Source organism: Cebidichthys violaceus, unplaced genomic scaffold (assembly GCF_023349555.1).
Source record: "Cebidichthys violaceus isolate CVI_PGR_0920_01 unplaced genomic scaffold, fCebVio1.0.p SCAF_2, whole genome shotgun sequence".
Classification (NCBI taxonomy): Eukaryota; Metazoa; Chordata; class Actinopteri; order Perciformes; family Stichaeidae; genus Cebidichthys; species Cebidichthys violaceus.
Window position 1 is genome coordinate 23,808,331 of NW_027176372.1, and position 12,000 is coordinate 23,820,330.

The following is a 12,000-nucleotide window of genomic DNA, read 5'->3' on the forward strand; positions in this document are numbered from 1 at the left end:
AGAATTCCCATTTGTTGCCACGGTTTAATCCTCCGGTTAGGCATAAATGTGAGGAATCAGCGGCAAAGCAAACCTGTTGAGAGAGTGTGCATGGTGTGAGCGGTGCATTGAGAGGAAATGGGAGAGCTTTCTGCAGCTGGGCTGTGCTTCCCCTCCTCTCCTGTGAGGCTCCTCACAAAGCCAGCCTCCCAATTCATAACGAGAGAGAGAGATGAAGTCTACGCCACCGGCAGCCTTTACTTCACGTTCAGAGAAAATGTAGTCACTGATGGAGTAATAAAGGATCAACATTCTGTCACTTAATAGATAGCCATGAGCGGCAACATAACATTAAAATGTCTGGTCCATAACAGTCCCTTCACATTTTAATGCATTAACACTGATCTGCTCAGTAAAGAGACATTTAGAGCACAATGCATGATCTGAAATAAGCATTAGTGGCCTCAGTCGTTAATCACTTAATGGCATAAATTACCATTGAAACAAGTCACTCATTTTTGCCACAGCTTTGCACTTCAACCCTCAAGGCACCTTACAGCAAACTAAAGGAACAATTTCACACGTGAAAGTCTAGTTCTCCAAACCGCAAGACACAGAATCACCAGTTGGTTAAAATTGTTTTAGTTCCATCTGAAGAAACCTTTAAGGACCAAAACCGGTGCTCTGCTGCCCCCATGAGGACAATGTGAGCATAAGAGATGTAGACACAAAGTTTTACTTTAAATGAATTTTATTTACAAGAGCCATATTTTACAGTGCAGATGGTGCCTTGAAAAAGGGTGTCAACTTCTCAGACACCAATGTAATTAGACAGCTGACTCCAATACAGACAAAGTGTACTTTAATGTGCATCCCATGAGGCACCAACGGTTGCACCTCTCAAGATGAACCAGCAACATTAACTGCAATCAACGCAACCTTTTTTTAAAAAAGGTGGAACAAACAGTTCGGTTTTATGGGTTTTAGCACATCACAGGTCTGGAGTTTGACACTAGATCAGAGACCTCTACATTTCGTCTGCGGTTAAAAGTAAAACATTAAAACTGCTTGATTACCCAACAGTAGCGTACGGTATGAAGGTTAGGATTGAGTATATAAAAATACCTTAAAAACTCTAAACAGAGCGCTACTCCAAGAAGAGCAGGCCATGTCATTTAAATTCTGAAAAACATCATTAAAAAAAAAAATACAAAAGATACGACTGACAAGGGTACAAAACTCTACATGACAAGAGGAACGTTAGTTCAGCAGCAATTTAGTTGGAGCGTCGATAAGGGAAACTTCTGAGTATCTGGAAGAGAAACAAACGGCGTTAGAACATTAGCTGAACAATACAAACATTACAATGAATGAACGTTTAGAGCAGCAGACTCACTTGGGGCCCTTGTACTTCTCCCGGACAGACTGCTGGGCGTGCTGCGCGGCACCGAGGAGAGTTTGGTGCAGATCCTCAACGCACGGCATCAGATCTTCCAGTGAGTAGCCGGTCTTCTCCGTCATGGACTTGGGCTGAGGAGGAGACAACGAGAGTCATCTTGCTTGTTTTCACAAGCCCACCGTTACCCGCTCGGACACTTGCACAAAACGTCTCCTCCATTTAGACCATTCCACCTCAAACTTACCCATGAGCCACCAGTCACAACGTGGTTTGCCAGCGTGTAAGCTGCAGCAGCAGTATGCGATGGGAGGTACTTCAAGAAGGGATCCGAATCAACCAGACTGAGCTCCCCAAGGTACTGAGGAGAGAAGTCAGAGGTTGATCTTCTGCTAGAATATTCTGATTTAATGTGCCAAAGTAGCATATGGCCATATACATCAAATCTAAATGCTTTGCTCACCATTGCCAGGCTTTCCACCTGTTTGTTAACCGAATGGTGAAGGAAGTACTGGGTGAGAAACTGGGTGATGGTTGGTGCTGCCAGATCAAAGGAGAGCACTTTAAGCACCAGATGCTCCATTCGTAACACTTGCTTCTTGGTGTAGGTGTCATCCGTGATGTAAACAAACTCGGCCACCTCCGGGGGATAGATCTCTTCAAACTTCCTGCATTTGAACATTTTAAAAATAGTCAAAAGACTATTTCTGACATACTTTGTGATTTAAGTAGTTTGAATAAAACAGACTGAATATAACGGCTACATACGAAGCCAACAGCATGGCCGCCGTCCCAACCAGCTGAAGCTTCCCCCTCAGGACCGACATGGAGGAGAGGAAGCGATCGATGTAGTTCACGGCCAGATAAAGCGTCTCATTCTGGAGCTTGTACTCTTCTCCGACCTCGACGAGCCAGTCCACCAGGATGGCCCTCATGCTGTTCGTGATGTCAGGCTGCTTCTTCATGTAGCCCGCTTTGGGTCTGGTTTTTACCTGTGGAGCATCAGGGTGATATTTAAGGAATCTTAACTTTTAGGCAAAGTTTATATACTTCAGATGCATTCCTAAAAAGGCCTCATGACAAGTAGGTTTCTCGCAAGATGTGCTAAAAGAATCGTTAAAGCAGAGATGCAGCGTGTAGCTTTTCACTTGGTTTCTCACCTCCACATCCCGCAGGTACGTGTGAATTTCCGCAGCATACTCTGGGACCTCGTTTACATCGACTGGTTTCTCCTCCCCCTCGACCACCGACATGTCCATGGGCGAGTCTGAGGAAAGAAAAGTGAAAACCTTCAGATTCTTCCCTTCAGATCTATAAATAATGTAAAAGTAAGTTATTCACAACCCACCGAAGCTGAGATCCATCGCTGCCGCTGGCACATCAATGGGGGCCAAGGGCTGTCGGAGTCGTGCTGCAGCATTAATAGTTTCGGGGATGGACTTGGCTTTAACGGCGTCCACCACCGGCTGTGGCTTCTTGATGCAGGCGCCATCGGGCTCGTCCACATGGATCTGGAAAGCAGACAGCTGGGCGAGGGGCTTCTCCGAGCAGCTTCTGCCCAAGTCTTCATTTTTGCAGGACAAGGACTGTGAGGACTCCTGGAGGCAGAACACAAGGTTAGTTCTGATTCAGCCCACAAAAGGGTTATTATTTCTGCAGAATACAACAAATGCTGGTACAACACATGCTGGGGAATACAATTAAATATTCAGTGATAACGTTTTAACAAAGCCTCAACAATACACTTAGGGATGGAATAAAGTTTGGGCAACAAAGAGGCAGTTTATTTAGTAAAACAAGAAGCAATTATTGCACAAGAGACATTTAAAACTGTAGAATCTGCATCACTACTATGGTAATATGATGTCAGGGAACACTCGTTTAATTAACACCAACATCACTAGTGATGGCGGGAGGAACTCACGTGCACAAAACACATTTCGAATATTTGTATCATAAAACAGGACGGTGTACTGTTTAATTTAAGCAGTTGAAGTCAGCAGTTAAAGCATAAAGTGTAATACCTATTGTGATATTAAAATGGCGGACAATCTGAGTAACAGGCGCAGCTAACTTTAAAGCTTTGTTTCAATATATTTTACACGTTTTAAAGTGTTTAAAACGGCAGATTAAGGACCGATTTTAGGTCATTTAACCGGCTAGATAACTGAAATGAGTTGCCTCCTAAACGGATACAACAGCAGTCCCATCATTAGCCAACACTAGCTCGAGCCATGTAGCATTAGTTGTCCCCACACTGACCTGTTTGGTGCCGCGCTGGTTCTGGGCTCTGCTCCGGTGGTTGTTCTGCAGAGCTCCCAGCACGGTTCTGCTGCCGGCTGCTTGTTGTTTCGGCGGAAGGTTCTCCTGGTTCTCGCTCGCAGCGGCTCTGGGTTTCAGCGAGCCTCTCAGTCTTGACAGCATATTCTCCTGGTTGTGGAGCTCGCTAGCCGCGCTAGCTTGTCCTCTGTTCACGTTAGCTCCGGACATGTTTGCGCTCAATAGAAAGAAACTCGTGTCTGTGCGCTTACTAAAAGGTACTGACGTTACAGCCGAGGTGCGCCCTTGTGCATACACTACATGTAAATATAAACAGTTTCAGATGACCGCGTGAGGACGGTTATGTGGAGGCTAGCATTAGCTGCTACCTTGCTGAGGCAGGTTAAGACTAAGCTGTTGAGATGGCAACGACTCGTGGAACCGCTGAGTTAAAATCACTCAAAAACAAAATGCACAGATGACGGTACAGCTTCAACAAGACGTTAAAAGTGTTCTTTAAGTCGCCATGCTCGTGAGTTTCTAAATGATTACCACTAACCTGCACATACAGCCCAGCTAGCCTCGGTCCACTCACACAGAAACATGCACAAGGAGATGTTGCGTTCTCTCAGTTCAAGTAGCCCGCGAGGATTGAAACGGACCAATCACAGGCCACACAGGTAGTGACGTTCAATGAAGTACGGGAGCCGAAAGAGTGCAATGTTCGCCTGATTGCAAATTTATAACCGGTTTGACAGATTTGAATGTTAAGGTCGCGAACGTTATTTAGGGGTAACAGCTGCAGGGAGAAGTACTCAGAGCTTATACTTAAGTAGTATTACCAGTAAAGTACTGCATTCAAATTATTAGCGTCAAAATATGAAAAAATACTCACAATCACATGCATGACGCCCCTGAATTATTATTATGAATGCATTAATTTAAAGCTGGTAGAGCTCATTGTATTTACTTTATATACTGCTGGCTGGCTTAAGTTATAGTACTATAGCATATTATATAATAGTTGTCATATATTTTGTATTAACAAGCTGAATCTGCACAGCAATTAAAGTGATCAAAAACATGTAGTGTATAAAAGTGGCTTCCAAAATGTCGTGGCAGCATAAGAGGGAAATACTCAAGTAAAGTACAAGTACCTCAAAATGGTACTTTAGTATAGTACTTGAGTAAATGTACTTAGTTACTTTCCACAACTGGATAATGTTCATCGATGCAGACATACAAACACACGTTGTGTTGTATACAACATCCTCACGTAATGCTTTAATATTAATGCAGCGTTTTCATTTTTGTTGATAATCTTAAATACTTTACATGTTGTGTATTTAGTCTTTAACACGGCTTCTTTTTTCATAAACTGAAACCACAGCTGTCAAATAAATGTATTAAGAAGTTCAATATTTTTAATAAAGCATCCATCTATCTTTCATGTCCTTATTTCTGGTTCTTGGAAGTTCATTAATTCAAATAATTGTCAAGATGAATAAGGAAATATGGTAATTTATAATTGTAACAATCAATTGATTGCAGACGTAATGATTTAATGGATGAGACTGAAGTGTGGACACATTATTTGTCCCATATGGCTCATGGTATCATAAGAGCTTTTCCTTCCTGTGGAATTCAATATTCTTAGTTGCGTTTGTTCACAACACTTTACATCAGCCATCATTAAAAGATACATTTTACATTTTTATTTCAATAGGAGGGACTCACAGTGCTATGATAGTTATGATATAAAAACATACATTCTCTGGCTTACATTTGGTCACTGATAAAAAGAAGAACCTGCAGTAATCTGGCAACCTTATAGTGGTTTATTAATGACCAACCTTGGTTTTATATGCTATCAAAATATATTATAAATATTTAAATATTGTATACCATATATAGGACAAAAACAAACAGCTGAAAGACATCGACACTGCTATTTACGACCAAAAAAACAACACTTTTGTATTTACAATACAAAAATAGCACAAATAAAGACACTCAAAGTAAATAAATAGCCTCGGATCCACATGACATCACGCCTCGTTGAAGAAGTCTAACAGAGAATTTAAGTCATAATTGTCGAGTATCTCCAGCAACGAGGACACTTTGGTTTTCACATTCTGTCCTTTAAACTTGAATTTATCGATGAAGAGGTCCGTGATCATTCCTACAGGAAACAAAGAAGAAGAGAAAAGAGTTACACCAGCCATGATGTCGGGTTCATGCAGTAGAACTTTACCTTTCAGGGAACAGCACCAGTTTCTCATAATGTTGGCAATGAATTAAAAGATCGATGGAGGGGAGGAAGGAAAATGAGTTTAGTGAAAGTGTCTCTGGACATGAGTGTCGGTGGAAATGCATGGATGATGAAAATACCATATTGTTTGTAAGAAGACTATCAATGAAGTCTATTGGTATCCAGAGTTTGTTCATTGATTAATCATTACTCTATTTATGACATCTTAATTTATCTTCAGAATATACAAACCTCTATCATTGTTTTGTGTGAACATATACCAGAGTTGTGTATTCATGTATAGATATGTAACTCATGACTTGTTTGAACCTTTCCAGAATATTTGTCAGTGTTCCTGAGCCATTCACTAATATTTCACCAGACACTTCAAGGACTTTTATCTTCCCTTAAATCAATCAAGGACCAAGTCTCTGGAACAACCTACTCCCATCACTGCAATCAACATCTACATTATCCTAATTCAGAAAACATCCGAGAAGATCATTTTATCATCCATTTTTGACTTCTAGCCTCTCCTGCACAAACATTTTCTTAAATTCTTACAGTCTTTTTCATATATGTGCAAGTGAATAAATAGCGCTGCACCGTAAAGCCTCTCGAGGTGCGCCGGCTGCTTCTTGTACTCCTCGAGGAGATTCGCGGACTCATCCAAGATGTTGCGATACTCCGCGATGAGGAAGTCAGCGTTCCCCTCGTGAACCTGAAGCTCCTGCCAATCAGAGAAACCGGAGAGGAAGTGAGGTGGAGGTAAGTGAGCAATGAACAAATTACTTTTATTTATCATTTATTTTTCATTTGTATTGAAACGGGATGAGTGGATTTGTCTTTTTAACCCGTACGTACCTTCAGTGCATCGATAAGCTGAACCTTTCTAGCCAACAGCAGCTGGTACTGCAGCTTTGGATGTATCATCTTCAGAGTGTGCCTCACAGAGTCATCGTTGATATCTGGAAGATTAAAAAACAAACCAGTTAGTCTAGTCTGTTAGAGATTATTCCCTGAGTAAAGATGAATAATAAAACACAGACCATATGAAATGTTGAGATTGATTTTCCTCTTGGTGGCTTCTTTAGAGAGAACATCATTCAGGATGGAGATGGTAGAGATGTTGTCTGACTTGAAGTGACCTTCCCCTTTGCTAAAATTACAAATTCAGAGAAAAAGCATGTTTGATTTCAACTAGATTATCACACACATCCCGGAGGAATCAGCGGAAACAATATATAAACCATAAATAAAACGTTTCTAGGGGCATCAGAACGGTTCTAAAATGCTACAACCCTTTGTCAGTTATCTCATAATCCTGACACATGTTGACACACGTTTAAGACTCTTTCCACTCCGTGCTTCTGTTTACCAGTAGGTGGCTTCAAGCTGTGTCCCAAGAAAAGTGTTGTGGAAATAGAAAGCGATGCTCTCTCCTGCCGGTGTTTTCTCAGGCACCTCTGGCAAACAGAAGACCACCCAGGAGTGGATCTCAGCAAAGCTGAACTGTCCCACCAGACTGAGCCTGTTCATGGGCCTGGAAGACAGACAGAGGGACAAATAGCATATATAATGTGTACGGTTAAAATCATGAGAAAACAACTGAATTCAAATCTAACTAATTAGAATCTTCTTAACCTTAACCGTTTACCTTTCCTGGTCTATGCTGTGTGTCCGCTGGTGGAGGGACAGAGGTTTGATCTGGTACTGGCGGACCTGGCATGTCTTGGGTTGCAGTCTGGGGGTAACGTAAGCCTGGAGGGTCCCGTACTGTCCCTCGATGGACCTCACCTGGAACAGTTGTTACGGATGAAACGCAGTATTTCTCTGGGGTGCATCATCAAACAGTTTCAGCAAAGGGAACAGGTGGCGTTCGTCGAAGATACAACAGGAATGTTTCTACTTTGGGTAAAGTGACTGACGCAATGAGCACAAGAAGCAGCTCAGCACCGTCTGTGAGACTCATAAAGGAAGGCCCATGAGAGAAAGGACGGCTTTCCATGAAGGACGTGGGAGGAACAGAATGCCACAGTATGCAGAGTTTGGATGCGAGTGTTACCTTGAGCTCCAGTCTGGTGGTGTTGGCCTGACACCGGTACGTGGCCAGGAGGAAGTTCCCGTTAGGCTGCTGGAGACAGAAGAAGAGCGTCAGGCCTCTGGGAGCAGCAGCAGCTTCATGACCTTTTTTTATAAAGCATGTTTGTCCTGCGCTCACCTCTGAATCACATTCACTGAAACTCACAACAGCAGAGTTCTTATCCACGTCCAGCAGGTCTATGGGGACGTCACTCTGCAGAGGAGATTCATCTTTAAGCTACATTTTGCATGTTTATGTCTCCAACGAGGTTTGAACAGCTGTTATAATAATGAGCAGACCTGCAGCAGCAGATTGTCGATGGCAGTCTGCACCTCAAGAGTGAGGCTGTAGCTGGCATCGTCCTGGCAGAGGGTGAACTTGTCATTGATGCTGAAGACGGGCACAGCAGAGACGGCCGTGCTCGACTGAGAGGTCTGCTGGTACTGCTCTCGGCCCTGCAGGACTTTAACCTGCAGCTGCTCCAGCTCTGCCCTGGGAGGGAACAAAACGATCGGTCTTGAAATCGTTCTTAAAGCACAAGGACATGCTGTGTAATGAGAAACTGAGGCTCTTCTTTTTCGCTGGTACCTGAGTGCTTCTACTTTGGACTGGACCTCCTTGCTCATTCTGACCTCGTCTCCGGGGCCGGCCTCAGCCTTCTGGGGCTCAGTGGTCAGACCAGTCACCCATCCTGAAAGAGGTGGTGACAGGACAGCAAAGCAGAATAAGTTGTGCATATCAGATGTCTTTACATTAACTGTAAATGTCAGACAGTCAGAAATGACTGTACATCTCTCATCGAATACAAAGTATTGCAGACAGACTGACTGACATGTTTTCTTCACTGCGAGAACATTTGTGAACATTAGGTGAACAGTTCTTTTATTTTTTATCCAACCTGTGTAAGTGGCAGTCAAGACCTCATCATAAGACTCCTTCCCCACACAGCCGCCCTGGATGGAGGTCACACTCTCTGACAACACCTGAAGGCAGAAAAACACGTCTTTAAAACTGGAAGCTATCGCTACCGTATACTTTTAGAAGACTTGAATAGATCTGGGTATGAACTGACGGACACACAGGGTCAGCTGTTTTAAATCAAACTGAACAGTAATGTGAATGCAGTACAGTATCGCTGCATGATACTGACAAAACAAAAACATTAATCTGTGGTTAAACATTACAATACATTAAATTGTAATTTTAAAAGTACATATTGGAGTGATTTTGGATGGAAGTTGGAGGGAGTAAATTGATAAAAAGACGAGTCATGCGAGTCATAAACTCACGTGCTCAAAGCGTAACGTGGGCTCACTGGCGCTGTCGAAACCAAAGACCTCAACCGTCCCATCGTCCCTGCCCACCAGGATGTCACTCACCCCGTCTCCCATGATGTCATAGGTGTCGATGCAAAGGATTCCTGATGGGAGACCAGATCATCCTTAAAACTGTCAAAACTGTTTCAAATAAACATGCAATAATGTATCCTTAACAAAATAAAGAAGATTAATCGTGGATCCTTTGTTGTTTCCCTACCTCCTAAGACTTAACATCCATATGAAAGTATTAAACATAGAAGTGATTGGTAGTGAAAAGGCTAACACACATTACTGTGATCATGTGAAGAACAAACCTCCTTTCTTTTTGTCGTTGTCGATCTCCCATTTGGTCGCAGCTGCGCTCTCACCGATCTGCACCAATCCTATTTTGCCGTCGGTAGTTCCGTAGAGGACTTCCTCCCCTGCAGAGAAATCCATGAGGTTATATGAGATCCGTGTGAAGCGGTCTCATGTTTTATTGTTCTAGTGAACAGCACACAGGAAGGTCAACTTGCCTCCATCTTTGTTGTATAGTTCCAAGACAGATGGAGGACCAGGGACCTCAATATCGTAGGCAAGCTCCGATCCCTACAGAATAAAACGCATAGAATGGTAAATATCATCTAATTATTTGACGTAGAACAACAAAATGTATCAAAATCAGCTAATATAGTCTTAGTTTACCTGCAAGACTCTGAGAACCCGATCTTGGCAGGCCAGGACCGGGGCGGGGCGGGACAGGTTTTCTGAAGACAAACACGCGATGTCATTGATTTTGTCTCCAGAGAGGTAGTAGTGCTGGTCCTTGCAGTCACAGTAGTGGTTGAAGATGTAACTCGCGCACACAAAGAGGTCAGCGCCGGAGACGTGCCTGGAAAAGAGATAATCGACAGTTAAACTCACACAGTTCTGCACGAGTCAGTCGAGCAGTGCAAGTCAAAAGGGGGAGAGAGGTGGTTCCTACATGGCGTTAATGCTTTCAGTGAGGTTGGCTTCAAAGGTGAGGAACTGTTTGCCTTTCTTGGTGAATCCTCGGACGTGAGAACCAGAACAAACAAAGATCTTCTCCTGGGGAGTTCCTGCAGCTCCTCCAAGGTCCAGTCTGGCTATTTTCTGCCCTGGCAGAGTTTTAAACACGGGCTGAAACAGAAGAGGCCTCAACATCAGAAACTGAAATTCAACACATTAAGATACAACTGGCTGCATGATAAGGAAAGAAAGATCTGAACTCACCACTGCTTCTCCCTTCTTCATCCCAAAACATGTTAGTATACCATCATGATCAGCAACAGCAACCTGAAACAAAGAGACAACGACCGAGAAGCTGCAGAATGAAACACTTTAACTGAAGCACAATATTCTGCTACGCACTCTGTAGAGAAGCACAAACATCGCTCTGACACATTCGGACCTTTTGAGTTGCCTTTTTCCCCAACGCTGGAAGCAGCCTCATAGTTTTCTGGGATGTCACACCAACCTGTGAGGACACAGCAGGAGACGTTGTGTTACACACATTGACAAAAGTCTCTTGAAGGAAACATCTTGGAAAACATTGCAAGAATTTAAGGATTTCTGTCGAAAACAAGACAGATTTTTCAGAAGGCTCGACTACTTCAATGTTGTCTGAGCAAAACACATTTTTACTACTTACTTACTTTAAAGCACTAAATAGTTTGAGTCCAAGTACATATCTGATTTACATTAACAAGCCTGCAGAACCATCACCTCAGCTCAGTAAAACATTATTTACTGTGTAAATTACATCCATCACTTCTTTTTAATCTGTAACTTATTTTGCTTGCTTTTGTTTCGTCTTTTAAATGCAGCGTATTTATACTTTTGTAACTATTGATTTGCTTATTCTAGCTTTATGTAATAACATAAAACAAAGCAAGAACTATACAATAATATGAGAAAATGCACAGCAATGGAGGCTAGTTCTGTAGAACTGATGTATATAGAAGAACAGACCTGTTGATAGCAGTGGATCTGACAGTAAATGTCGGAGTAAAAGACTAAAGTACTCTGCTGTTACCTGGATGTAATCAACTCGATTGAGGTGGATTTCCATCTTCTTTCTCCACTGGGTGTTTTTATCTTAGAACATTAAAAAGTGACGCCAGGTTATCCAGTCATAATACCGCAGAGACCACCAGTTACAGTCCACCTAATGTCATTCACAACTTTAAGTAACGGCGAAGAGAGAGACTGGAGAGATTATCTAAAGCGAGGAGATTAGCTCGGCGTGCTAACGGTAGCTAGCAAGCTAATTGGCTAACGCGATTTACTCGCACGCCAAAAAAAAAGATATCATCTTTAAGTGAATCTACCTAGCAACAGCAAGACCCCGGAAGCAGGTCACAGTTTGTACATGTTGTTGAATCTATCGTAAACCTCTTTTAACGCGGATTCTAGCGGTAGTTAAGCTCAGTTCTCTTCAAACACTTCAGGAGCGGATCAACGCAGCACCGGTTGTCAACGGCAACGCTGCAGCAGTAACAAGCCGCGACGCCATTGGACGAGACTGAATGAGCTTGTAGCCGTGTCCTGATTGGTTGGCTGTCAATGATGCGCTTTCAGTCGGTTCTGAGCTTTTGTATTTAATGTAATTCAATAAAACAGCGTTTCTTTTACGATGTTCCGTTTTTGATGACATTGTTGTAAATGTTTAAATTAAAATACAGCATTTTAATTATTTTATTATTGGCCATAT

At 42.6% G+C, this 12,000-nt stretch overlaps 2 protein-coding genes across 3 annotated transcripts; both read right to left on the reverse strand.

Moving 5' to 3' along the window:
* Window positions 1-712: 712 nt before the first annotated feature.
* On the reverse strand, window positions 713-4,267 carry ccna2 (cyclin A2). Its single transcript, XM_068715577.1, has 8 exons — window positions 3,638-4,267; window positions 2,724-2,973; window positions 2,536-2,642; window positions 2,144-2,367; window positions 1,839-2,043; window positions 1,623-1,736; window positions 1,376-1,509; window positions 713-1,291 (listed from the first exon to the last, which is right to left on the reverse strand). Exons 1-8 carry the CDS (start codon window positions 3,863-3,865, stop codon window positions 1,240-1,242), a joined length of 1,314 nt encoding a protein of 437 aa, XP_068571678.1. The 5' UTR covers window positions 3,866-4,267; the 3' UTR covers window positions 713-1,239.
* Window positions 4,268-5,332: 1,065 nt separating this feature from the next.
* Window positions 5,333-11,723, reverse strand: bbs7 (Bardet-Biedl syndrome 7). Of its 2 annotated transcripts, none has more exons than XM_068715579.1 (19): window positions 11,323-11,723; window positions 10,699-10,764; window positions 10,521-10,583; window positions 10,252-10,427; window positions 9,972-10,158; window positions 9,803-9,875; window positions 9,602-9,709; window positions 9,258-9,388; window positions 8,867-8,951; window positions 8,557-8,659; window positions 8,268-8,460; window positions 8,107-8,181; window positions 7,951-8,016; window positions 7,543-7,682; window positions 7,264-7,428; window positions 6,935-7,044; window positions 6,750-6,853; window positions 6,492-6,615; window positions 5,333-5,816 (listed from the first exon to the last, which is right to left on the reverse strand). In XM_068715579.1, exons 1-19 carry the CDS (start codon window positions 11,356-11,358, stop codon window positions 5,683-5,685), a joined length of 2,139 nt encoding a protein of 712 aa, XP_068571680.1. In that variant the 5' UTR covers window positions 11,359-11,723; the 3' UTR covers window positions 5,333-5,682. The 2 variants fall into 2 exon arrangements, with proteins under 2 accessions (XP_068571680.1, XP_068571679.1); XM_068715578.1 differs by having other exon boundaries at window positions 7,951-8,019.
* Window positions 11,724-12,000: the final 277 nt, after the last annotated feature.

What these genes read in the sequence shown, in the direction of transcription:
- ccna2 (XM_068715577.1), bottom strand. Translation starts at nt 3,865, where the DNA reads ATGTCCGGAGCTAACGTGAACAGAGGACAAGCTAGCGCGGCTAGCGAG. An exon ending in TTGTGACTGGTGGCTCATGG is followed by an intron (nt 1,510 to 1,622) that starts GTAAGTTTGAGG and finishes TCTCCTCCTCAG; the next exon opens with CCCAAGTCCATGACGGAGAA. An exon ending in GAGAAGTACAAGGGCCCCAA is followed by an intron (nt 1,292 to 1,375) that starts GTGAGTCTGCTG and finishes TTTCTCTTCCAG; the next exon opens with ATACTCAGAAGTTTCCCTTA.
- bbs7 (XM_068715578.1), bottom strand. Translation starts at nt 11,358, where the DNA reads ATGGAAATCCACCTCAATCGAGTTGATTACATCCAG. An exon ending in AGCTTATCGATGCACTGAAG is followed by an intron (nt 6,616 to 6,749) that starts GTACGTACGGGT and finishes TCTGATTGGCAG; the next exon opens with GAGCTTCAGGTTCACGAGGG. An exon ending in GCACCTCGAGAGGCTTTACG is followed by an intron (nt 5,817 to 6,491) that starts GTGCAGCGCTAT and finishes TGTTTCCTGTAG; the next exon opens with GAATGATCACGGACCTCTTC.